Source organism: Mesoplodon densirostris, chromosome 7, assembly GCF_025265405.1.
Source record: "Mesoplodon densirostris isolate mMesDen1 chromosome 7, mMesDen1 primary haplotype, whole genome shotgun sequence".
In the NCBI taxonomy this organism is placed as follows: Eukaryota; Metazoa; Chordata; class Mammalia; order Artiodactyla; family Ziphiidae; genus Mesoplodon; species Mesoplodon densirostris.
The window spans coordinates 73,462,126-73,489,927 of NC_082667.1; the positions used below are offsets into that span (position 1 = coordinate 73,462,126).

At 38.9% G+C, this 27,802-nt stretch overlaps 1 protein-coding gene across 8 annotated transcripts in view; it reads right to left on the minus strand.

Annotated features, from left to right (window-relative positions):
• The window catches only part of SAAL1 (serum amyloid A like 1), a 43,532-nt gene extending 16,241 nt beyond the window's left edge, over positions 1-27,291 (minus strand). For 3 of the 8 annotated variants that reach the window (XR_009533045.1, XM_060105371.1, XM_060105373.1), the window contains exons 1-12: positions 27,108-27,291; positions 25,555-25,668; positions 20,510-20,593; positions 17,130-17,209; positions 15,343-15,402; positions 15,093-15,208; positions 14,568-14,748; positions 12,207-12,289; positions 11,930-12,118; positions 8,524-8,720; positions 6,396-6,488; positions 5,632-5,712 (exon numbers count right to left, since the gene is read on the minus strand). Coding sequence is in view for 7 of the 8 variants with exons in the window: in XM_060105371.1 (XP_059961354.1) it covers positions 5,632-5,712; positions 6,396-6,488; positions 8,524-8,720; positions 11,930-12,118; positions 12,207-12,289; positions 14,568-14,748; positions 15,093-15,208; positions 15,343-15,402; positions 17,130-17,209; positions 20,510-20,593; positions 25,555-25,668; positions 27,108-27,242 (1,413 nt within the window). In the remaining variant the exon portion in view is untranslated. The other 5 variants (XM_060105370.1, XM_060105369.1, XM_060105368.1 and 2 more) reach the window with 5 other exon arrangements.
• Positions 27,292-27,802: the final 511 nt, after the last annotated feature.

Genomic DNA, 27,802 nt, shown 5'->3' on the forward strand with positions numbered 1-27,802 from the left:
AATTAATTACCTTTTGATATCGTTTCAGAGTTAAATAAGAAAATATATGTAAAGATCTTTATAGAGTGCTTGGCACACAGTAAACTCTCAATAAATGGTGGCTACTTCTACCAAGCATGTAGGCCTGGTGTCTACTACATCATTCTGTATCCTCAAACTTTGTATCACATTCATTTTAATTTCCACTTTAGTTGACTGTATTAGGAGTGCACACTTAGCACAAAATAGCCAATCCACAGGCTGGTCAGTGACCCACAACTACCTGATGTACAGATCCTCTCCCTTTCAGGTCTGGTTTCAGTGTGGCATGGCCCCTTCCCAGAACTTTGTTTCTTGCCAGGGCCCTGAAGCATGGAAAATTAGAGTAAAATGAGAATGGCCTACTCCATGATGCTGCTAAATTATGTTAAGTCTTTTTTTTGGCCGCGCTGTGCGGATTACGGGATCTTATTTCCCCGACCAGGGATCAGGGCCACAGCAGTGAAAGCACCAAGTCCTGACCACTGGACTACCAGGGAATTCCCAAAATTAGGTGGTCCAGGGAATTCCCAAAATTAGGTTAAATCTTGCAGGCCTAGGCTTCTAAGGAAGACACAGCTGTTAAAAAAGGGCAGTCACATGGGCACAATAATTATGATATTAGGAGTAGCCTAATAAAATCTTCGGCGCTGAAAACTAACTAGAAACCCATGGAGGCTCTTCAGCTTTTATATTATAGATGCTCCCTGAGTTGCACAAAATTTGATTTATGCAAGTTTGATTTTATGCATATTAACCTAAGGTACATCATAATATTTTAGCAACGCAGGCTTTGAATTCTACACAGAGATACAGAGCAGTCTGGCTGACGGGCAAAAACCATGAGGTAGAATGGAAGGCTGGAAACATCCACCACAAGGTCTCCTCTTGCTTCTAGTCTTAATCTGATATCTTGGGGTGCTGCTTTAGGTCTGGCCTGGCCCTCAGGACTACACTGACCCAGTCTCTTGTAGGCTTGACTAGTCCAATGAATAAGCACTTGACATAGGGAGTGTCTAATAATCTGTCCATCTCAAAAATTCTATGATTCTGCTTCTCTCTCTTAGTCTCCTCTACCCACAAAATATACCATTAAAGATCACCAATAAGAACTTTTGTTAGTGGGACTTCCCTGGTGGCACAGTGGTTAAGAATCCGCCTGCCAATGGAGGGGACACAGGTTCGAGCCCTGGTCCGGGAAGATCCCACATGCCATGGAGCAACTAAGCCCGTGCACCACAACTACTGAGCCTGCACTCTAGAGCCCGTGAGCCACAACGAGAGAAGCCACCATAATGAGAGTACCTCGCACTGCAATGAAAAGTAGCCCTCACTCAACACAAAGAGGGGGCTAGACTGGAGAGAGCCCGTGCACAGTAACGAAGACCCAACACAGCCATAATAAATAAATAAATAAATATTTTTTAAAAGAACTTTTGTTAGTAAAAGTACCCCACTGTGGTAATAAAACATATATGACCTCAGTTCCTAATTGGTTAATAGTCACTCACATTCCTCATGATAAAAGTCTCATTGTCGGGGCTTCCCTGGTGGCGCAGTGGTTGACAGTCTGCCTGCCGGTGCAGGGGACACGGGTTCGAGCCCTGGTCTGGGAGGATCCCACATGCCGCGGAGCAACTGGGCCCATGCACCACAACTACTGAGCCTGTGCTCTAGAGCCCACGAGCCACAACTACTGAGCCTGCGTGTCTGGAGCCTGTGCTCCGCAACAAGAGAGGCCACGACGGTGAGAGGCCCGCGCACCGCGATGAAGAGTGGCCCCCGCTCGCCGCAACTAGAGAAAGCCCTCGCACAGAAACGAAGACCCAACACAGCCAAAAATAAATAAATTAATTAATTAAAAAAAAAACCTCGCTCACTTTAAAAAAAGTCTCACTGTCAAGTCAGTTAAAACAGTGACGATAATAATTTTTACATAATTGGTTATATACTGATGATAATCTTTTCTATCAAGTATTTGTGTTGGTTTCAACTGTGCTGAATTCAATAGTATTTAATGGCAATACAATAGTGTGAGTTTTATTTAGACATAAAAGAAACAAGCATCTCTTGTAATTAAATTCATGTTTAAAATTATGTGTATGATTTACTTGCTTTTAAAAAACATTAAATAGGAAACCTCAAACATATACAAACATAGAGAGAATAGTATAACGGATCCCCATGCCATCATAACCCAGCTTCAGCAATTCCAATTCATGGCCAATCCTGTTTCATCTCCTCCCTTAACCCACTTCCTTCCCCTCGTCCCAGACTACTTTGAAGAAAATTCAAGACATCATACCACTTCACTATAAATATATAACTTTTAATAATGGTTCTCAGATTAAATCTCATCCTGGCAATAAAAAGAAAAATACTGATATGGACTAATTCAAGAGGGGTGTTTACCTATTTTTTCCTTCTTAAAACTTTTGCCAGGAGCAGAGAAGTGGAGTTGCAAAGTGGTAAAACGACAACATATTCTCAAGGAGAATACAGAGATGAGTTCTAAATTAATATAGATCTATTTTTTTCTAAAAAGGGATATTGATGAGCTTTTTAAAAAATACTATTTAAAACAGGCAAGATAATCTATAACCCCAATATTCCTTTTCTTCAATTTATTCAAATTCACAAGTTAACTGTCAGAACCAGCATCACTATAGACCAGTCCTGCAGCATAGAAAACGTTGTTCAACAGTTCATGCACTTAAGATTTTCTGAACCCTAAACACAGGTTGCTTCTTAATGTCTATGGTTGGTTTCTACATATGCTTCGTTTAAGAAGTATACAAGAGAGATGGTTTTAAACTTTTTTCCACTTACATGCCAAAGTTATTCAGGGGAACTAATTCAAAACAAGGCAAGAGAAATGTTGGAGAGAGAGTGGAAAAAGTCTTTTGATCTTGAAAGTTGGATCAGCCAAGAGAACAATTTAGCTATATCCCATTAATTGCAGGGAATTAAAAAAAAAAGGCAGAGAGAAAACATATCTTCTGTGTCTGTCTTAGTGGTTTAAATACCTCAAAATTCAAACTCAAATTTAATTAGAAATAGAATGACACATTTAACAAATGCTCACTGAAGTTCCTCTTGTAATTTCTTCCCTCCTCTGCAAAAAAGTATGGGGGAGAATGAGTTTCAATTTCATTTGTACATAAAATTCCAAATTTCATATTTATGCTTCTGGAGAAAGCACCATTTTAAAATATCACTGTAACTAATGCAAGCACTAAAATTTTTTGGTAAATTCTTCAAACCATGTAGCATTAAAAAAATTTTAACAGTGCTCATTTTTTAAAAAAAACTATTTACTATAATTCATAGATTTAGGAAGTTTTCCAACATATCAAAGTACTATGAAAATATGTACCACCTCATAACGTTACAATAGCAAGAAGTAACAAGTAAATAAGGCAGGTTCAAGACAGAAATGGGAAGTAGAAAATAACCTGGACATCCCTAGCCTCCCCATGATGTATCCTTTTTCTCCCTCTGTAACTTACCCACTCTGCGAGGCACTCTTGCTCAGAAACTCAAGATCCTTGTGCCCCCCCTTTTAAAATGTGCTCTCAGAAAAACAGAATGTGAATTTATGCACTGAGGTAAATATGACAATAACTCGGAGTGTTACTCTTATGGGGTTATTTGCATCTTAACTTTAAGCTTCAAGAGATAACAAGAGTGGAATTTTTAGCACTGGCTAGCAGGTAGGAGTGATTTCATCGGTGCCTTTGAAAGCTCACATTAAAGTCACAATCAACCTGTGGATAAGGTCATCACCAAAGACATACAAATACACGTAAAGTAAACCTACCAATTAAGAGTTTAATCGGTACGATTTTAATTTTATAGTTCAATTCTTTTCAGCAGGGATACTTTCAACAATAAAACTATCCCCAAACTGGAAATTAAATTGATTTATCTCTTATAAATAACACAGGACACCCCTGTGTTTTATCAGCAAAAGTCACTCAAGGAAAGAATACAAAGTGTGAGGCAAGACCAATGCTTTAAAGCCTAAAAGATTCTGAAATAAACTGAAAAGAGGCTATACCAGAAGAGACGTTTAGAGAGCTGGCTTTTTCATTCATAACTGATATTTTCTGAAAATCTATTAAAAGTCCACTTTCAGTAACTGAAATAATGCAAACTGGGTGCTTCCTGTAAGTGTAGCTGGTTGATTCTCTGAATATATTTCATTAAGAAGCACTATAAAGAATGATAAAGTATGAGAGGGGAATCACGTATAGCACAGTTTATAAACAATAAGAAGTTATGAAACTCCCTCAATCTTAATTTAAAAACTCTGAATTCACTCAAGCAAATCACTTTCTGAAATTAAACCACTGTTATTCTATCTTCTCTGAAGATAAAGAATTTTGCTAACGTGCTTTTATCATAATGTTAGCATTTCCATCTTCATACATAAAACATTGGAAAAAAAACTGAACTATAACAAAGCTAAACTAGTAATTGCTTTTAATTGTTACTAACAACCTAGCATGGAGCCAATACAAGTAAAATGGATAGACAGGTTTGCATATTGTGGCAAACACCATGGATTGGGTACGCTCAAAAGCCATTCATATCTCCCTTCTCTCTTGTCTTTCTCTCCTGTAGAGGCTAGAAAGAAAAAAGTACTTGATTTCAAATACCTCTAGTTAGGAATGACTATGCGACATGGTTCTGGCCTGGGAGGGCTGTCCTTTCCAAATAAAAAGGTAAAGACTTGCTAGAAGAAAGCCCCTTTGCCTCTTTCTCCCTTTTCCTCCCTGAATATGGAAGAAAGGACCAGAGATATTATAGTCCCCTTAATCACAAGACAATAAAAATGAACACAAAGGTCTACCTGGCAAACCACATAGAGGTGAAAGGAGTCAGGGTCCCTGAGCCACCTTATCAGGGCTGGACTGCCCACCTCTGGACTTCTTATTGCATAAAATACATACAAGTTGGGGCTTCCCTGGTGGTGCAGTGGTTGAGAGTCCGCCTGCCGATGCAGGGGACAGGGGTTTGTGCCCTGGTCTGGGAGGATCCCACATGCCGCAGAGCGGCTGGGTCCGTGGGCCATGGCCGCTGAGCCTGCGCGTCTGGAGCCTGTGCTCTACAACAGGAGAGGCCGCAACAGTGAGAGGTCTGCGTACCGCAAAAAACAAAACAAAACAAAAAAACATACAAGTTATCAGATTAAGCTACTACTATAGTAGGGTTTTCTACTACTGCAGGTGAATGTACTTGTAGTGGATATGAATACAAAATCCTGAGTAAAAATCAAATTAAGGGTTACAAAGAAAATCTTCACCAACCCCTCAGATATTCAAAAAAGAACCTCAGTGATAAGCTTGTATTTTGTCTTCTTTACCTGAAGAAGACAAAACACTGCACAACCAATACAAAAAAGAAGGTGGGGGGGGAGTTGATGTTTGATGGTAGTGAAACTAGATTCCAATGCCAAACAAAAATGAGATAAGGCTGGAGGAGAAGGGCATGAGTATAATACCGAACAATTATGGTCTAATATTTCCTGTTTGTCAATTTCAACTGTCAGCAAGGAAAATAGAGTTCATTTCTTCAGCAGAGGAATTCCAAGAGTTTTTAAGTCTGAACCTTCAAACTTGGGAAGCTTTCCTCCAGGTTACCAGCAAGGGTCTTATCAACTTCACGTAGGATTTTGAGGAAGTCTTCTACCTGTGAGTCAAACAAAAGAACCAAATAAACATAAGTAGAGGAAAAGATGTTTTAAGATACTGACTATTGTCTGTAAAAATGCTCTACCTATGTTTTATAAACAGTCCAATGGAAAAGATATGTTGACAGCTTGTCAGATGACAATAATAGTACTTCCTGGATGGTCCTCTGAAACCTCAAGGAAATGACTAGCCCTTTCCATTTGTTTTCTTTTAAACTAGTATTTATCCTCCTACTGATTCCCCTTGAGGGTCCATTACCCGAGTTGTATTATCATCCTCCTTGCTGACCCACCCCCTCACTCCCACATTCCATACTTCATTTTCCTAAAAAAAGTTATTTTGAAATTGCCTCTAATGGTAGCAAATGCAATGTAATTTGAAGGACCATAAAAACCTACTGACTGTATCTACCTAAGAATCTTACTTTTGGTTAATATATATGCTATAACAGAAAGGGGTACTATAAATTCAGTGTTGATTCCTTTCTCTTAAAATTTAAACTGTTACTCAGGCTAGTGCCATGAATTATCCAACAGTCATCTATCTGACAAAGGCATTAAGTCATGCGCATTATATGCACTATCTTTTTTGACAAAGGCCTCAAAGATCAAGTGCTCACTTAAAACATTTTACTCAGTAATCCCCTGAAACTCAGCCACCTGTACATTTACTCATACTCACCACAGGGTTATAGAGAGGAAGAAGGTTTTCAAATGCACAGGAACACTTCTGTTTGCTTAACTGCCCCTCCTTTAGTCCCTGAGCTACAGTCTCCTAAAACAAACAAGAAGATCTGATGTCAAAAAAGGAAAATTTCTAAAGCTATATCTGGTGAGTAAATACAAACCAGTATTTACAATTCCCTACTGATCCTACATGCATTTCAAATGTCCCAAACTAAACCCAACATCATTCCTCCTTGTGTAACCCCAACATGTGCTCCACTGCAGCCCTTATTTTGGTGAAGGCACCACCAGCCGCCCAGCCTGCTGCACAAACCAAAAATGTGGGGTACAGCCAAGACTTCTTCCTCCTCTGCTGCTAGCCGCTCCCCCTAAGTGTTTAATTCTACTCTACTAAATCTCTCTCATCCCACTCCTCCTCTCCATCCACTCTTCCACTGTCTAAGCTTTCATTATTTTTCAGATTATTCTTGAAGATTACCAGGCACAAGAGCCTGTTGGTTGGTCTCCTGACTTCTAGCCTCAACTCGCTCTAATCCTCTCTCTCCATTGCTTTTGGAGTAATCTTTCTAAACAGATCACATCGCTTGATGCTTAAAAAAAATCTCTAGTAGCTCCTCAGTTTCCTCAAGATTAAGTCCAAATTCCATTAAGTGGCATATCAGAATTTTCAAGACATATCTCTGGTTTATTCTCAGCCCACTTTCCACCTATATTCCTACCACATAAATATTAAGAAACATCTACATCCATCCCTCCAAAACAACAAAAGCAACAACAAGCAATGGGAAAAATACTTGCAACGAATATGCAAAAGATATAGATACAGAATTACCCAAGGAATTCATATAAACAGCCAAAATGGGTAAGTTTATAAAGCAGGAAACACAAATAATATATAAATATATGGAAAGATATTCAATCTCACTAATAATAAAATGCAAATCAAAATAAGGCACAGTTTGGGGCTTCTCTGGTGGCATAGTGGCTTAGAATCCACCTGCCAATGCAGGGGACACGGGTTCAAGCCCTGGTCCAGGAAGGTCCCACATGCCGTGGAGCAACTAAGCCCGTGTGCCACAACTACTAAACCTGTACTCTAGAACCCGTGAGCAACTACTGAGCCCGCGTGCCACAACTACTGAAGCCCACACGCCTAGAGTCCGTGCTCCACAACAAGAAAAGCCACGGCAAGGAGAAGCCCGCGCACCTCAACGTAGAGTAGCCCCCACTTGCTGAAGCTAGAGAAAGCCCACACGCAGCAACGAAGACCCAACACAGCCAAAAATAAATAAATAAAATAAATAAAACATTAAAAAAATTAAATTTTTTAAAAAGGCACAATTTATCACCTGTTGAATTTTACTTGATATAAAAATTATAATACACAATAATAAGGATCAAGTAAAACCAACATTTTCACATGTCAAAAGCATTTTGGCAATATGTAGCCATTTATGCCTCAGTCAGCTTCACATTTATCATGTTGAAACCAGCAATCTGACTTCTGAAAACCTATGCTAAGGTAATAATCCCAAATCTGGAGAAGGGAAGCAAGATAATTCATCAAAAATACAAATCACCAGAATAATTGAAGCTTGTTTTAAGGAATATTCTTCCTAAAAAAGTCAATGAATATGAATACATTCTTCATAGTTATATTCATAAATATATTTTTCCTAAAATATATGGATAGAAAGAATATGCTCAAAGAAACAATATGTTAATAATCCTGCACATAATCAGGAAGAATACTCCTTATAACAAGTTTACAGTAAATTTTGAAAATTGATTTTTTTGGCAAATTGGGTATTAAACAAACTGGCTCTCAGTGAAAAATCTTTCAGTGTATTGATCAGGAGTCAGGAAAAGTGCTTGTAATGTTACATGAAAAGAGCAGCCTCCAAAAATTGTATACACTGGTGATAAGTATGTGAAAAACACATAAATATACCAAACTACATCAGCTGTTAGTTTAAGAGTATAAACTTATGATAAGTTTTTTCTTCCTCTATTTTCCCAAATTTATGTAAAATTAAAAAATAAAAACACTAATAATAAAATTTGGAGCAGTAAGCAATCCATACTTTCTTTTACTGAAGAAAGCATTAATACTTCTTTCCTACCTTTGTTAAAACTCGGAAAATATTGGAAAGAAATTCACATGAAACATCCTTCAAGATTTTCAAGTGGAAGTCATCCTGGGTTAAATCAGACTTTTTAGTTTCTTCTGTGTTAGACTCTGCTGAGTTCTCTGGTTTCTTTTGACAATGTTTCATATTTTGTAAGACACGAATCAGGCTGTCAATCAGAGGAAGATCTACTGTACAAACAAATCAAGAGGCATGGCATTAGCCAGTTAAATTTGGTTACATTCATTCATTCATTCCTGCACATGTACTGAACACCTACTATTGCTAGACACTGTATTTTAGGTACTGCAGATATGGTGGTAAACAAGATCATCAAGGCCTCAGACTTCAAGAGGCTTACATTTTTATACTCTCAAATAAGCAAATAAATAACACAGGTTGAAGAAGAAACCCAAAATGATGAAAAAGAATAGAGATCTGAAAATATAATTCTGGAACAGCCCCTCATCCCCCAAGACTTAAATTTGAAAGTACCAGGGAAAATTGATAAGGAATAGTCAACATTGAGATGCATGTTTTAAGTTATAAGATATTAAGGATTAAAAAAATGGGGGAGGGGCAGTTATAATTACATTTTGAGCCAGTTATAAAGGTAACCACTAGACCCAAAATACAACCCTTACTAAATGCCAGAAATACGCACAAAAACAAAGCAAATAAATTATATATTGAAGTATTTCAATATAAATATACGTAATGAAAAATGTAATACAACAGCATTCAGATTAAACATAACTATTACTACATTTAAATGAGTTTAACTCATCTATTAAAAAGAAATCAGGGCCTCCCTGGTGGCGCAGTGGTTAAGAGTCCGCCTGCCGATGCAGGGGATACGGGTTCGTGCCCCGGTCTGGGAGGATCCCATGTGCCGCGGAGCGGCTGGGCCCGTGAGCCATGGCCGCTGGGCCTGCGCATCCGGAGCCTGTGCTCCGCAACGGGAGAGGCCACAACAGTGAGAGGCCCGCATACCGCAAAAAGAAAAAAAAAAGAAATCAAAACACCTAAAACAAAGTATTTAGAAAGGTTGAAAAGAGTAAGATAGACAAAGGTATTGGGGCAAATGCAAACAAAAGGAAAACAGGGATGTGACCTTTGTATCTGATATAAAAGAATTTAAGCCAAAAAAAAAAAAAAAAAAGCATTGTGGGCAATCTATAATGAATGTCTATATACCAAATAACATACCAACAACATTCATTAAGAACTACAAATGATGAAAAGAAAAGGACAAAATATTGGCAGTAAAAAATATTAATTTTCCTCTCTTTCCACATCAAGTCAAATCAATAGAAATAACTAAGGTTACGGAAGAAGTAATCAGCATAACAACTGACAACTCCAACATGTATAGTCTAGCTCAGGCCTCTCTCCTCAGCTCCAGACTCAAGACTGTAAGCTCAACAGCTCCAGCTGAACATTGAGTAGACATCTCAAACTTATCATGTTTAAAACACCACTCTTTCCGATCTTAGTAAATGGCAACTCTTCTGGAGAAAAATGCCAGACATAGCTTGACTTTTCTCACCCTCCTCATCCTATCAGTCAGCAAATCCTGTTGGCACTACTTAAAAGTGATCAGAATCTGATTATTTTTCCCCACCACCGCCCCTGTTACCACCTTAATCCAAGTTATACCATCTCTTGCCTCAAGGTCACAGCAGCCTCCTAACTAGTCTCCCTTTTGTACCCTTGCCCTCCCCCTGCATTTCTCATCAACACGTCTGCCAAAGAGAGCCTATTAAAGTTGGCCCCTGTTTGTCCATCCTCTGCTTAAAACCCTCCACAGCTCCCTAACTCATTCCAAGTAAAAGGCAAAACCAGGCCCTCTACACTCTAGCCCCTGTTGCCTCTCTGGCCCCAGGTTCCATTCCTCTTACCCAGGCTGAAACCGCTCCAGCCATACAGGGCTTCACTGCTCTTCCTCAAATATACAAGGCACACTTCTAATTCAGTTTTACACTCGTCGTTCTCTCGTCTGGAATGCTTTTCTCCCCAAGTATTCACATGACTCACTCCATTACTTCCCTCAGGTTTGTACTCAATGTCACCTTCTCAGTGAGGTAACATCCATAAATGCAGAAAAGACACTTGAAAATAGTCATCATTTTTTTTGATTAAAAAACTCTTTATAAAATAGAAATAGATTAATATCTCCTCAAATGGTACAACATAAATAGCTTAAGCCCAAAACAGAATCATGATTAATGATGAACCTCTAGAATCATGGCCAGTAAAGTCAGGAAAAAGGCAAGGATCACCATTATTACTTAACCCCAGAGGTCCAAGGCAACCCATTAAATAAAAGAAAGAAGAGGTAGAAAAGCGGTAAGACATATCTAAGTTAAACCCAAAGTAATATTAGATAAAGTCCAAGATTACCACTGGAACAACCATTAAAAACAGTAAGAGAATTCAGTAAGGTTACTAGATGCAACATTAATATAATATACAGAAACCAACAGTCTTCATATATTCCAACAAGAATAATCAGTGGAAGAAAAGATACCATAGACAACAGCAATCCGTAAGATAAAATATCTAGCAATAAACCTAACAAGAAATATTCAAGATCTGTATGAAGAAAATCATAAAACATTGCTGAGAGACATAAAATAAGACTTGAACAAATGGAAAAGCACATGTTCTTGGATACTCTACAAATTTAACATGATCTCAATAAAAAAAACCGGGAAAATTTTTTGGTTTTGTTTTTGGAACTTGTCAGTTTAATTCAGTGTTAAAAAAAAAGAATAATAACAGTCAAAAACATTCTGAAAAAGTAGAATGCAGGAGTACTAGCCCTACTAGGTATCAAAATATAAAGCTTTAATAATTAAAACACTGTGGCTACTGATACATGAATAGAGCAATGGAACTGAATAAAATATATAGGGAAATATAAAACATAGTAATGATGAAAATTCAAATCTGTGTCGGTAAACTGGTTTACTTACTCAATAACGTTGAGACAGCTGGGTATCTGGAAAAAACGTGAAACCATACCTCACATGTAACACCAGAATAAATTCTAGATGGTTCACGGATTTAACTGTATTAGTCATAAAAATCATTCTGTGAAAGACCACTTGTTTACATAGGAAAATATTCATTTATATTTATAAATGAAAAAAGCTGCCTAAAAAACAGGCAAAAAAATACATACGGATGTGAGTGTATAGTAGTTATCTCTGAATGATCAGATTACAAGCACTAGGCTTCCTTTTATAAATTTTATAAATTTTTTTTGTACTGGGCATGTGATGTTTTTGTATTCAAGGGGCTAAAAGCACTAAAAAAATGGAAGAAAGAAATAAAATGAACAGCAAACACATCTGACAGACTAGAATTTAATTTAGTGAACTAAAATTATACTTGCCTTTTCCTATCTTTAGATACTCCTGTTCAGCCTGTGAGGCATAGATGGCGGACAACACTGAAAAAACAGAGGCTAACACTGTTTTCTGTTCTTGAAGTATGATGGGTGGATCATCAGACTGGCAGAATTCATGGCACACCAGGTCAAAAAGTAAATTCCAAGTGTCTTTTCCAGTATCAGGACACTGTACTTAATAAAAATGATGAAGGAAGAAGTAATTCAAAAACAGAAAACAATTAAATGAGTAACTATCATGCTTCCCCATATAACATCTTACCAATTGCTTGAATTCCATCATCCACTGTAGTCAGCAGCTGTAAGATATGCATGTAAACATCGAGCCCTTCTGGATTTTCAGAACTAAATACAAAAAGCAAAAACTCAATCAACTTTACTGTCTATGGGACTGTAATCAATCATTTATTCAACAAATATTTATCACTCTGTACTAGGCACTGCCCTACATGCTAAGGATAAAACAGGGAACAGAACAAAGTCTCTGTGTTCACCAGAGCTTACATTCTGATGGGGAAATCAGTCAAAAAACAAATACTATGTAGTACAATCAACACACACAGGACAAGAAGTAAAAATTCTTTTTGGCCCTGTCCCATGAAAGCAACAATACAGAAACCTATCAAGTGATACTTCACCTGGTTTACTTGAATAATCAGGACAAAAAATGACTGAGATTTTTATAGAATGAATGTAAGGCCCACTGCACCAAGCACTGACAATAATGATGTTCTTAAAACTTCACAGGATCATCTTAGCTCCCAAGTTGAGAATACTAAAACCAGATAAGTATAATTTTTGTGATCAACAGTTTGGATTCCTAGAAACTCACAATCTTAGTTCTTCAACCACACAATTAAGTGAAAAAGATAGTGAACAATTAAAAGATGGTTCAGCAAATATTTAAGTGCCTATAGTTTGCAGGCACTATGCTAGGGGCTGGGAAAACAGAGACGTATAAAACATCCTTACCTTCATGAAATTTACTGTCTAAAATGAAAGACAATAATTAAAGTGGTAATAACAATAAAGTAATATGAATGTAGCACTAGCGGAAGTCCAAGGTGCTAGAGGACCACACAGCAAGAGGATTTAATTTAGTTTGGAGAATCAGGGAATGTATCGTAAGAGAAATGGTTACACAGAAACCCAAAGGGGCAAAGAAATGCTGGAGGCAGAGACAACATGGTGTGCAATGGCTTGGTGTTGAGAGAGCTTGGTTCAGTTGAAGAAATGAAGGAAATTTCATACAGTTGAAACAGAAGACAAGGAATAAGGATGGAGAAGCACAGTACAGGGCCTTATAAGCCATAAAAATCTGGACCTCATCCTAAGGAAGGCAACTGAAGGGTTTGAAGCATGAAAGTGAGGTGACCAGCATATGTTCTGGAAAAACAGCTCTACAGTCTGGGCTTGGAAGGAGCTAGTCTTGAGGCTGGGAACTCAGAGAATGTTGTAGCCGTCCAGGTAAGAGACACTGGCCTGGTGGTGGCACAGATGGAGTCCCAGAAAAAGTCAGGAAGAAGGATTGAAGGTTGACTGGCCATGGGAAAAGACTGGGATGGGGAAGTATCGGTAATGGCTTCCACGTTTCTCCCACATTATCCAAATGGAATAATGATTACATCATTTACTGAGATTGAGAATACGGAAGAAGCAGGTTTGGGGGAAAGATGATGAGTTTAATGCTCACTTGGATAAAGGACATAAAATTAAAAGGTTTTAATGTGAGTTACAGGGAATTCTCTGGTGGTCCAGTAGTTAGGACTCCATGCTTCCGCTGCTGAGGACCCAGGTTCAATCCGTGGTTGGGGAACTAAGATGCCACAAGCTGCGCAGCACAGCCAAAAAAAAAAAAAATGTGGATTATAAAGCACTAAGAATGCACAGTTGACCAATAAGCAGATCAATTCATAAATTAATGTTCTCGTGATAGCAATAAACAGTTTCAATGACCTAAAACACCTAGTAATCACTCTTGGGAAGACATCAGACCCCAAAAGCCAGTCACTTATCCAAGACTGGCACATACACATAAGGAGCAAGAAAACAAGTGATGTCTGACATTAACTGAAGAAGTTGTCACATGACCAGTGGAAAATAAAGCACAAAGAAAATCTTTTCCATTTGATATAAATTATATGAGACTGCAGAAGATTTTAAAACAGTAACCATAATTAATTAACAGTAGCCTACCACTAAGTAATATTAGAACAAGTATTTTGCAACCATTATGATTCTTGCAAAGAGCAAATATATTGTTACCAATATCAGTAGTGAATCAAACCTGACACAGATCAGCTATGTGCTACTCATCCTATTGAAAGGAAACTAAAAAGACATATCTGGGCTTCACTGGTGGCGCAGTCGTTGAGAGTCCACCTGCCGATGCAGGGGACACTGGTTCATGCCCCGGTCCGGGAAGATCCCACGTGCCATGGAGCGGCTAGGCCCGCGAGCCATGGCCGCTGAGCCTGCGCGTCCGGAGCCTGTGCTCCACAACGGGAGAGGCCACAGCAGTGAGAGGCCCGCGTACCGCAAAAAAAAAAAAAAAAGACATATCTAAGGATACTTCTAGCAACTGGATTTTCCCAGGACATTTTGCACAAAAGAGCTCACCTACCGTACTTGTTTGGCAGCTTCAAGTACACAGGGCACAATTCGAAACACTGGCTGCTGTTCAGAATCTTCCTGGGGTTGGTCCAGAGGCTGAACAGCCCCATTTCTAATCCATTCCAACATTAGCTTCTCATCCAAATCAAAGAGCTTATCCACAACCTCCCCGACCTTCACCAGCAAGTCAACTGCAGAGAATAAAAGAGATATTGAAATAAGAAACAAAATTTTTAAAGTAGTAAGTCTAATCAAAATTCTTAAAACTATTCCAAGAAAGCCAAATCTTGCCAAAGCATTACTTATTCCAAGGGCAATCTGTTTACCTCCTTTGTTTAAATTTGCTTGGCTTCCATCATTTTTAAGTGGGGGATTTATCAGTATCCTGAGAGTTCAAGAAACTTCATATCTTGAATTGAAATACCTTCTCACCTAACACTTAGTCTTTAATTGACCTCCAGAAATAGTTACCTGGTTTCCTAACAATTAAATATAATTTAAAAAATATTTTTTTCTACATTACATGGTGACTTACCATTTGTTGAACTTGACATGATGAAGCATATGCTATCATAAATAGCTGGATGTTCTCGGATTCTTTCAACCCAGACAATGGCCACTTCTGTCTGGGAAAGGCAAGTAAGTAACAACCTACGTGATAAACGTGAGCTTAGTATCTATCTTTCAAAAACAGTAAAGGAAACTCAAGAGTGAAAGAGCAACTCTATTTTCCTAGTTTCCCTTAGGGGTAAGTATATAGAATCCATAAAAAGAAGAAAGCATACCTGCTTGTTTCCAGCAGAGTAGGAGGGTCTGAATCACACAAACAGTACAATAATACCTGGCTACAAAAACAAAAAAATTAACCCAATATGCCTCACTTCTCTCATTTCAAATATCAAAGCCATAAAATCTGGACCTCATCCTTAACTTTTATCTATAAAAACTTAAATAACTAAGTTTTTATTTAACTTTTTAAACATTTTAATTGTGAAATATAGCATATATACATAAAAACCTGTAAGATACAAATCTATACTTAGTGAATAATTATAAAGCAAGAAAAAGAACAGAGCTGCATCTCTGTAGCCCTTGTGTGTCCCTTACAAATCACAATTCTCTTTCCCACCTAGAAATGACTACTATCCAGACTTATCCAGCAATCATTTTCTTGGTTTACTCTATAGTTCATTTTATATATTTTGGTTTTGAACTTTGTATGAAAGAAATTATATTGTATGTATTCTTTTGAGTCTGAGTTCTTTGGCCCAACACCATGTCTTTAAGATCTACCCATCTTGTTCCAGTAGCTGCAGATTCATTGCTGCAGAACATTTCATTGTATGAATATAACACCATTTATTTTTCCAGCCTACTGCTGATGAACATTTGGGTTGATTCCAATTTTGGGCTTTCAAGCAATAGTCTTATAATACTTTTTATATGAGTATACTGATATATGTGTGAACGGTTTCTCTTACCATATACCTATGAGTGGCATCACTGGGTCATAGCATATGTGTACCTTCTAATATGACTAGGTAATGCCCAACTGTTCCAAAGTGGTTGAGCAAATTTATATCTCATCAGCAATGTATACTGTTTCATATTAATTTTAAGATATGCATTTAATTAAGTTCATAAAATTTGTCAATATTACTCACAGATTTTTAATAGGGATCACTAGAGACCAAACATAATCCTGAGTCATTTATTGCATGAATGATTATAAGTTATGGAAGAATAAATACTTTAAACTAGGATCTTAAAGTCCTTTCACACCTAGAAGAGGTAATAACCTCTATTTTGGAGCCCCAGGTACTTGAATCCTGTGTTAAACCCTACAGCCCTTGTTGAAAATAACCGCCTAGAAGAGTTTTCTTAACCTATTGTGGGCACAAATTTCTTTGAGATTCTGATTAACAGCCATAAACCCTCTGCCTAGAAAATGAATATACTCATAAAATGTAGCATGTAATTCCAGGGTGTTCTCAGACCTCTTAAAATAACCACCGGGGTTTCCACCATTAGAAATCCTCTGCCCAAAACTTCCTACATGTAGAAGAGAACTGGCCTCCAAGCAGAAGTATGAGAGCGTTTGAATCACAGGGGCCACGCTGTATCCTCTAGCCTGTTGGCAAGTCCCCCATCACCACCATCTAAGTCAGAACTGACTTGTTGACCAGTGTCAGGGTGACACTGGTCAACAAGTCTAGTTTTTCCAGACTCTAGCTCTGAGCCTAAACTGTTTTGGACTCTGGTCAGGTGCCTCCATCTCCAAGCTCTGCCCCACTGGTTCTTATCCCATGTGGCTTACCACCTGCTGACGATTCAGGCCCCTCTGCAACCAATACAGAAAACAGGCCTAGATCCTGAATCATGTCCATAAATAGTGCGCAAGTCCCCAGCCATCATCAACACACAATGAAGTTCCTGGAGACTGCTCATCAGGAGAAAGGAAGTACTTCATTTCATAATGTTTCCCTATCTGTCCTATGTATTAGGATTTCCTTAGGGATATGAAATATGAACCTATTTTTTAAAAACATAATTATTATGTAATAAAACTTACCCAAGATTTTTATCACTGCTGATGGACACACATATCTCCTGGAAACAGGCCATATTACCTAAAATTCCCACACAGATTTCCTGCCAAATCAAATTTCACAGGTCACAGTCGCTCTGAGGTAAAAGACACATATACAAAAATAACAACTTGAAAAAAAAAAAAACTTTCACTGAGCCAAGTTTGGGGAGAGAAAAGAAGGAGAGGCAGCACACAGAAGTACATTGCCTGCACCCTAATTTGACAAGTTTCCAGTAGTGTTTGAGAGAAGATGAAAGACATAAGAAAAAGAAAGATCCAAGGCAGGCAGGAGTTATGGAATAAGAAATCTTACGGATGAACTGAGTCATAAATGATTGGTAGGATTTAGATACACAAACAAGAAGACAGACATTCAAACACGGGGGAAAGTATCAGCAAAGGCAGGAAGGGACTAATGTAGAGTGGACAAAGGCTAATACAGAAAGCTGCCTGTATCAGTACACAGTTATTAGTAGCACACAGTGGGAGGAGAGCATGAGATAAATACAGCAGGTAAAAAGGATCAGGATAAGGGCCCTAAATGCCTACTTAATTTAGTAGGTTATTTGGAGACATGAAGGTCCTCAAGGAAGGGGTCAACATACTGCAATGTTATTTTAGGTAGATTATTCTGGAAGCAAAATGATAGTGAAAAAGCTTTAAAAGAAGTTCATAACCTCAGTAGTAACAGCTAATGTTTATTTAGCACTTACTACACCCAGGCACTACCCTAAGCACTTTCCACGTAACATTTCATACAATAATTTACGAGGTATGTACCATTATTGTCCCCATTTTTCAGATGAGGAAACCAAATCACAGAGAAGTTAAACAACTTGCTGAAGATCTCCAACTAGGAAATAACACAGCTCCAGAGCCTGAGCATTTCACCGTATCACACTGCATCTCTGAAATCAAGTGAAGGAAGATGAGGGTGGTGATGGCAGGCATGGAAAGGAATGAAGCTGAGAAAGACTCCAGGTGAAAGCAGAATAATTTGATGGGAGTAAAGGGAGAAAGCAGTTGAACATAACTCCTAGGTTTCAAGTTGTTTCATTTCTCCAGTAGAAGAGATTGGTTCCATTGACAAAAAAATTGGAAAAGAAAGCATAGGAAAGAACACAACGAGTTCAGTTAGGACAGTGTTTCCAAACTTGCTCGAACACAAAAATCACTCAGGGAGTGTGTTAAAAATACCATTTTCCAAGTCCCATCTCAGAGCTACTGAATCAGAATCTCCAGGGTACGGTCCGGGAAGTTGTTTACCAAGCACATCATATGATTTATATGATTGGATAAGTGCGACAAACACTGAGTTAGGACATATGGACTTTTGGATTGGAACATGCAACATGCAACTAAAGAATGCCTGAAGAAAGTTAGAGATACAGCACCTGAAGTCAGAAGGGAGGTCGTAGCTTTGATCCCACAGGGAAGATTTACTCCCAAAGGTGTAAAGAGTGGATGAACTCACCAAGGAAGTGAATATAAAGAGGAAAAGGGATCTGAGTCTACACCTTAAAAGGAGTCCACACTCAGCATAGGAAGAAAGTATCAATAAAAAGTCAAAAAAAGCAACAGAGAAGTGACTGGAGGGGTTAGAGACCAGGAGAGTGAGGTCGCACCAAAGCTACAGGAGTAAAGAGTTTCAATAACATGTGGGTGGTCAAGTGTTGGGAAAAGAGTAAAAGAGAACAGGGCCAGAAAAGATACACATACATTTCCCCGAAAAACTAAAGAGGGAATAATTGAACTTCCAATCAAAGATCAAGTTTTTTAGTCTCAGCTACTCACTGAAATAACCTGGGGGGACTTTAAAAGCTGCCTGGAGTCCCACACTTGGAGAGACTATTTCAACTGATCTGAGAACGGCCTGACTTGGGATTTATAAAAGTTCCCTAGGGCAAAGCTTCTCAAAATTTGGGCCTTGGTGCTGGTCAAAACCTGACTAACATCACTGCAAACTTGTTAGAACTCCTCAATCCTACCCCAAACTACCGGATCAGAAACTCTGGGGGTGGACTCAGTAATCAGTGATTCTGGGACATACTGAAGTTGGAAAGCCCACATCCTAGGTGATTCTAACTTGTGGCCATGGCTGAGAATCGCTGTCATAGACAGGCTATGGTTCACAGACATATATAATGATAGGACTAACTCCTGAAAGGAACAGTTCTTATTTTCTTAAAATTAGTTTATTTTTTTTAAAGTACTAATCGTGAGTCAGTGTACCTAAGTCAGAAAACTCCAGGAGAAAATCATATAACTGTCAAATCTTTATATTAACATAACAACTCAAGGAAAAAGTGGTTCATTGGTTCATGAGGCCCCAACTCAGGTGGAGCATTGTACTTAAATAAAATTTTAATTCAACATTCAATTTGTAAAAATATACTACAGAATTCTTCACCTCATGATTTCAAAAAAAGAGAGACAATACAGTACAGTGGTTACACTGAAGTCAGGCAGGCTAGGCTCAAATCCCAGCTCCATTCTTCCCTAGTTGTATGACCCCGGACAAATTTCTCAACCTGAGACTTCGTTCGTTTACTTACAAAGTAGAGATAAGTGCTTACCTCATAGAGTAGTAAAATGAAATACTAAGTAAATAGCAGTTATTCATGATTACAATTACTTAATAAATATTTGCTAATCGCTCACGATATACCTAGCAGATGGCAAACCTAAATGGCACCAAAGCACAGAAGACTTAATGAGAAGTACAGAATTGTTTTGGTGCATTCACTATCATCACTGGCCACTGAGAGTTTACTTATTTGGGAAGGCTTGGAAGTAAACTACCATCTTGGGAAAATAGATGTGAATATTGAGAGGGGATGGAAGGCATACAAAGGAAGGTACGGAGATGGCAACGATCACAGTAAGCTCCTGAGGTGAGGAGTAGACAGGCCATGCTAAATTAGAAGACTATCTGGAGGGTATATTTTATGCTAGAAAGACGAATTGGATTCAGATTGTGGAGAGTCTTGAGCAATAGGCTGAGTTTAAGCAATAGAGGATTTTATGACTTAAGAAAAAAAAAAAGCAATAAACTGAGAAATGAGTGGTCCGGGCACTGTTCCCTGTTCAGCCACATATTAGTGGCATAATGATGATTAGGACTATCTAGCGTCCATAGCTGTTAAATTAAAGTATTGATCTCCCTGGCCAGCCCAAATCTAAAATTCTATGACGGTAATAATTTTAAATAGCATACTACTTAGTACCTGGTAATGTTCAATAAACATCTGCAGACTCATTTGTAGCCATTCAGAACATTAAAGTGAGAAAAATGAAAGACTATCCAGCACTATCTGCTGTTATTGCTCCAAAGAGGCAGCTTTAGAAATGCACATACTTACCCTTAATCGAGGACATTTGGATTTGGCCAATACTCCCATAAATATGTCAGGAGCATTAAATTCTTGGAGAAACAAAGCCACATCCTGAAAATAAAAATGATTATTAACTTGGATGCTGAATATTCCTCCTTCAACACCATAGCTCAGGCAACCATAAAAAAAAATAATTCCATATATACCTCCTTTTAAGCACAAGGAAAAAAACCCCACAAGGTTAGGAATTGTGTCAATAGACAAAAGTAATGTTAGTGCTGTGGTATATGGTCTCGAGGCAATGGAACAATTCCATAAACAAATCTGAACTAATTGTGATATTCCAAAGGACTGTCCTCCTTTTACTGCCTTGTACGTATTTACCTTAATGATCTTTCTACCCACCAGGAATTCTCTTTAACTCATTCAAGCACATTTGCTGATTACCAGGTATCATGCTAGAAGACAGGATAAGGGAAAAAAGTAAAAGTCATAATTTCTGTCTTCTAAGAGCTTAAAACTTGATAGAGAAAACAGATTAAAAACTCCTATTGGGTTATGTCCAAAACCAGAACTTTTGTTTTCAAAATCCTCAACAGAAAAAAATTCTGATCACAATGTAACTGTGACAGCGTCACATCCTCCTAGAGAGTTTGCCCGGTCCCCAGTCCCTAAAGGGACACACCACACAGGTGAATGAACCTGGAGTGGACATGTGGCCCAATCTCGCTAGAAATGTGGGCCCCAAAACTAAATCAATTAACTGTGGAGATTTGCACTGTAAAATATTTAGATAAAATTAAGTTTCTGGCTGTCTATTGCCTCATATTTTCACCAAACTTGAGGTGTGTATTTGCAATACCTTAACTTAGAACACAGGCTATATGTCTCATGTGAAAAATGCCCTTCGAAGGGCTCTCAAAGAGAGAGGGAGTAATCCTTCAGAGCAGCTGAAATTGGGGTAACCTGCATGACTGTTGACTGGAAGAGATATATTGCACTTATTAAGAGATCATGGTCAGAGAGAATATTTCAAAGACATACTCCAAATTGAAAGTCAAAGCAGCAGATGCTCTCCACTCTAAGTGACCAAGCTGTCTGTCATGTGGGCAGCTCTTTGTAGCATGCAGCGATTTATTTATTTAATGATAGTTAAATAATTCCTGGAGTAGCAGGAATAACATCAATAATTAGGTAGCCTAATAATACCAATGCCAATAATAACAATAATGGCAATTAACATTTATTGAACAAGTATTAAATGCCAGGCCCAGTGAAGTGGTTTGCATGCTATCTCACTTAATTCTCAAACAACCCTATGAAGTAATTATTATTAACCCCATTACACTGCAGTTTTAAAAGGTTAAGCAACCTGCCCAAGACTGTACAATCAGTAGGAGAACAGAGCCGGAATTTGAACCCAGATGAGTCTGATCAAGTCCACACCCTTAACCAGCACACCATAGTAACCGTCAGGTATTCATCCATTGATTACCTCTTCATAAAACATTTACTGAAAAACCTGAGTAATAAGCACTGTTTCAGGCTCTGGGGACACATCAGTGAATAAGATAGATAAAGTCTCAGTGGAGTTTTCATTCTAGAGGGATGAACAAACAATAAACGTATAAACAACTAAACTACATAAATCCTAAGTGCCTCAAAGGAGATAAACAAGATGGTGTGTGCCAGAAATGAAGACTAGGGGGGCTACTCTAGATATATCAGAGAAAGTATCTCTGAAGAAGTGACACTAAGCTTTTAAGAGGAGGAGCTTAAATCCATCAGAGGACACAGGTTCAAAATAATCACTGAATAACAGGATAAGTGTTTTGTAATAGAATGAACAGGTTCCATGAGAGCACAGAAAAGAGAGGAATCCTGCCTGGAGTGTCTGGGGAGGCATCACAGGGGAGGTGACATTTGAGGTGGGCCATAAAAGGTGGGAAAGATCTTGCAGGTGGAGGACATTCCATGCAGAGTGGCATGAACAGAGCATGAGTACATGAAAATGCAGGAAGCATCTGGAAGTCTCTGGTCCTGCTGAAGCACTGAGTGGCAGGCAATGTGTGAGATGTAGTCTCATTGGAGGGAATTTATGCCAGTCAATCAGTGGGCAGCTCAGTTCTCTAGAGGTGCTTCAAGAGCTACCATAAGAGGACAAAGAGGAGGCCAAGAGCATGACCCTGCCTCCACGGACAATCTCATTCAAACAGCAGCTCTAGTTTACCTATTTGATATTTGAGGATTTCACACTAAGATTTCATTTGAAAAACAGGTTGTTTCTTTTAAAAAATGTTTTAAAACCATAGCTTCTTAATAACTGTAGAAAAAGTAGAGAGAAGATGAACAATACTCTCAACCAACTTGATCAAATTGACATTTACAGGACACTCCCACCAGCAGCAGGAGCACACACGTTCTTTTTAAGTGAACATGGAACATTAACCAAGACAGACCAAGGTCTATAAAATCAATTGTATATCTATATACTACCTATATACTATCAATGTATATCTATATACTGAAATTTTTTAAAAATACTATTTACAATAGCTCCCCAAAATATGAAATACTGACAAAAGATGTGAAAGACCTAAATACTAAAAACTACATAACTTTGAAGAAATTAGAGAAGACCTAAACAAATGGAGCAATAGAACTTGTTCATGGGTCAAAAGACTCATTATTTTAATTTATCAGTTCTTTTCCTAAATGATCAATAAATTGAACTCAATCTCAAGCAAAATCCTAGAAGGCTTTTTGTAGAAATTGACAAATTGATTCTAAAATTAATTTGGAAATAAAAAGGACATAGGACAACCAAAACAACTTTGAAAAAGAACAGAGTTGGAGATTAACACTACCTAATTTCAAGATTTATTACAAAGCTACAGTAATCAAAACAATGTGGTATTGGCAAAAAGATACAAATAGATCAATGGAACAGAACAGAGTCCAGAAATAGACTCATGTGTATATGTATGGATAACTGATTTTTGACAAAGTGCAAAGGCAATTCAGTGGAGAAAGAATAGTCTTTTAAACACACTAACTAGAACTGGTTATCCGTAGGAAAAAAAAAGTGAAATTCAGTTCATACCTTGCATCAAACACAAAAATTAAGTCAAAATGGATCACAGACCTATAAGTAAAACCTAAAATCATAAAACTTACAGAAAAAAAAAACAACACAATTAAAAAGTGGGCAAAAGATTTAAACAGCCCCTTGCACTGAAGAAAATACACAGATTGCAAATAAGCACATGAAAATATGCTCACCATTATTTGTAATTAGGGAAACCTAAATCATAATTACAGTGAGAATCAAAACACATTTATTAGAATGGCTGAAATTAAAGACTAACCATACCAAGTGTTGGTAAGGATGAGAAGAAATTGGAACTGGACTGTACCTCATACACTGCTGGTGGCAACGTGAAGTGTAAAAAACACTTTGGAAAATAATTTGATCTTTTCTTTATAAGTTAAACATACACCTACCATATAATCCAGCCACACTAGTCTAGGTACTCACCCAAGGGAAAGGAAAACATCTATCTATACATACTTATACACAGACATTCACAGAAGCTTTACTTGTAATAAACTGTAAACAACTCAAATATCCATCAAAGAATCAATCATGGTATACACATATAATGGAATACCATTCAGCAATAAAAAATAATAAACTATAGGGCTTCCCTGGTGGCACAGTGATTGAGAGTCCGCCTGCCGATGCAGGGGACGCGGGTTCGTGCCCCGGTCCAGGAAGATCCCACATGCCGCGGAGCGGCTGGGCCCGTGAGCCAATGCCGCTGAGCCTGCACGTCCGGAGCCTGTGCTCCGCAACGGGAGAGGCCACAACAGTGAGAGGCCCGCGTACCAAAAAAATACATAAATAAATAGATAAATAAATAATAATAAACTATAGATATACACAACAACATGGATGAACCTAAAATACCGATGCTGAATGAAAGAGCCAGACTCATCCGAAAAAAGAATGCAATCCCATTTATACAAAACTCTAGACAATGCGAACTACTCTGAAGTGACAGAAGGCCCATCAGTAGTTGCCTGGAGAGGGTAGAAGCAGGGAGGGGTAAGATACCGGTATCAGCCTTAAGGGGCATAAAGAAACTTTCTGGGGCTGACAGACATGCTCCCTGTCTTAATTATGGTGATGGTTTCATGCGCCAATACATACATTAAAATTTTTCTAATTGTACACTTTAAATATGTGCGGTTTTTATACTTCAATTATACCTCAAAATATATGCAGGTTTTTTGTGTCAATAATATCTCATAAAGCTGTTTTACAAAATGGCTGAAGACAATGAGTAGCCATTGACAAATTTTAAGAGAGAATTTTAATACAAGTAAATCTGTGTTTTAGGAAAAAGATAACTTGGGTAGCAATGTGGAGGACAGAGGGAGGTGAAAGAGACTAACACAAGGATTTTCATCAGAAATCTACTGCAAAAGTCCAAGTAATAAAATGAGAGATTATGTAAGTCAACCTCTTTTTCTGCCTCTTTTCTTACCTGTAAAATAAGGATACTACCTGTATCACAGGGTTACTGTGAAGAGCAGATAGAATGCTTTCAAGCTACAGAGTACAATACAAATGTTAAAATATTATTGCAATATATACATGTATATACAATTGCAATATATACATGTAATTCCTTCTTGTCCCTTTCTTCTAGTTTAATTGTGGTACCTCAGTGGTCTCCAAACTCCTAACCTGCTCTCAAATATAAGGCCAGTGTTCTTTTTAGGTAGATAAGTATCAGAACTTTCCTGGGCTACAAGCGTTCCAGCATTCATGAGAACTATCTATATAGCCCAAATCTAATGACACTCAGATTTTCTGCCTTCAAAGACAAAAGTTGAGCATTTACAGCTCCTGGGACCTCATCCCTGTACCATGAATAGGAGTGACTACAGACATTAAAGTTTTTCCCCAGAGACTTAAGGACTGAACCTAAAAAAAAAAAAAAAAAAAAATCCATTCACTACCTCCTTACCCAACAGTCTTTTCAGTTCCACTTCCAACCCCATACCTCATCCATTGACATATCCCACACTCTGCAAATTTCATTCTCCATTTCTTCATCAAGCTCCATCTGCTGCTCCTCATCATCTGAGCTGGATTTGGAGTTTTCAGGGCTAACAATCTTCAGAAACACAAAGGAAGGAGATGAATAAGGGCTGTCCACAGTACTCCTCAAGTAATATTACCCCATAATCATTTACAGGTCACACAAAAAGGGGGGGGGGGGAAATTCCCTGGTGGTCCAGTGGTTAGGACTCCGAGTTTCCACTGCAGCAGGCACGGGTTCCTTCCCTGGTTGGGGAACTAAGGTCCCGCATGCCACCCCGTGCCGCCAAAAAAAAAAGGAAATTAGTACCTTGGGTACCTTGGGTAAACACTGTTGCTAGGCATTGGGTAGAAATACAAAGATAAACAAGATTTAATCCCTTACTTCCAAGTAGTTTAGTATCCGGTGGGGAAAAGACATCAACTGATAACCACAACAGAAAAAGCTAAGTGATCCAACTGAATTGTGGACAAAGAGCCGTGAGAACAAAAATGATGGACCAATGACCTACATCTGGGAGAAGTTTCCCCAAGCTTCTCTTAGGAGGTGATACTGAAGCTAAATCTTTGAGGGGTAATCGAAGTTTGTCATGTGAAGAAGGGAGAAGAGCATACAGAAGAAAGTACAAGAGTTCAGAGTTAAGAAAGGGCCTAGCATGTGTGCGGAATGGTAAGCAGTTTAGTGTGTCATGGGCAGATGAAGCTGGAAAAGTTGCAAAGAGTCCTGGATTCCAAGCTAAGAAATACGTATTTTTCTCCTGTAGGCAAAGGTAACTCTGAGGAGTTCCCATAGATGGCTTTTTTTTTTTTTTTTTTTTTTTAAGATCATTCTCGCAGCTGTGTAGAAGGTGGAGTGGAGAGGACAGTGATTGGAAGTAGGAAAAAAGTTAGGGAAACATAAGAACGTTCATATTTACTGAGAGGCTCCTATGAGGCAAACACTATAGTAAGCACTCTATGGCTATTATAATCTTATATAATCTACGCAATAACTCTATATACAATAATATAAATATTATCCCACTTTATAGAAACTGAGAAAGAAATCGGTTAGGCGACTTGCCCGAAGTCACGCTGGGTAAGCCGCGCTGTTGACAACAGGGCTGTTTGACTGCAAAATCACCATTTATTCTACTACAACGAAAGTCCTCGAAACAGATCAATTAGGACCTGGGCTTCAGAAACGAGTGGGAATGAGGGGCAAAAACCCTAGCAATGAATTTACATGGTCACGTATTTTTGGAAAATTTTCAAAAGTAAAACATTTTAATTAGAAGCATTCCAGCATCCCTGCCATTACACTTCCCTTTGTGTTGAGGGGCACAGGGAGTGGCGCCCGGCAGTTTTAGAGTCTGGGAGACAGCGAGGACACAAAGGGTGAGACCTGACCGCTGGGGCCTGGGGAGGGGGTCGCTGTGGGGACGGCGGCTCCCCCAGCAGTAGGGGGCTGCCAGAGGTGGGGTGGGGGTCTGGGGGAACGGACAGGGAGCCCACGCGAGGCGCGAGTTTCCGCACCTGGATGAGCCCGCTGAGGACGCCGAAGAGCCAGTGCTTGCTGTAAACCGTGCTGCCTATGCAGTCCCCCCCGGCCGCCTCCTCCTCCTCGTCCCCGTCCCGACTCCGCGGCGGCGGAGAGGGATTACGGTCCATGACTTGGCCTCCTCTGGCGCGCGAGAGCAGCTCCGGAAGCCGCCGGAGGAGGAGAGAGGCCTCCAGGCGCCAAGAGGGCACGGCGCGGCTCCCGCCACAGCGCCCCCTGCTGCCCGGGGCCCTGCCAGCCCGACGCTCTACCCAGGACCGCAGAGCGGTTATATTCATAATTGTTATTTGTCACCCTCACTGGACCAGATATTCCATCTCTCCAAGAGCCCTTAGTCTGATTGGAAGGGACGGGGGGTGCGGGCACGGAACAGGACAATGTCTGTAGTACAGACGTGAAGCTATCGGACCTCTGACCTCTGGGCACACTTGCCATTCTTAAAGACATCATTTTCTCCCAGGTGTGGTCGGAATCCTGGAAAAGACGAAAGTCACCAGGAAGAACGTCAGTATTACAACTCCCTGTGTTTTCAGTTCCTGCTTCTATTTAGTTTGATGGCACTCAACATCACACCCAACGCTCCACCAAACCCCACAGCAAAAATTTTAGAACACCACTTTAATGAAATGAAATTTATAGATGATATAACTTACCTCAACATGTAATTCCG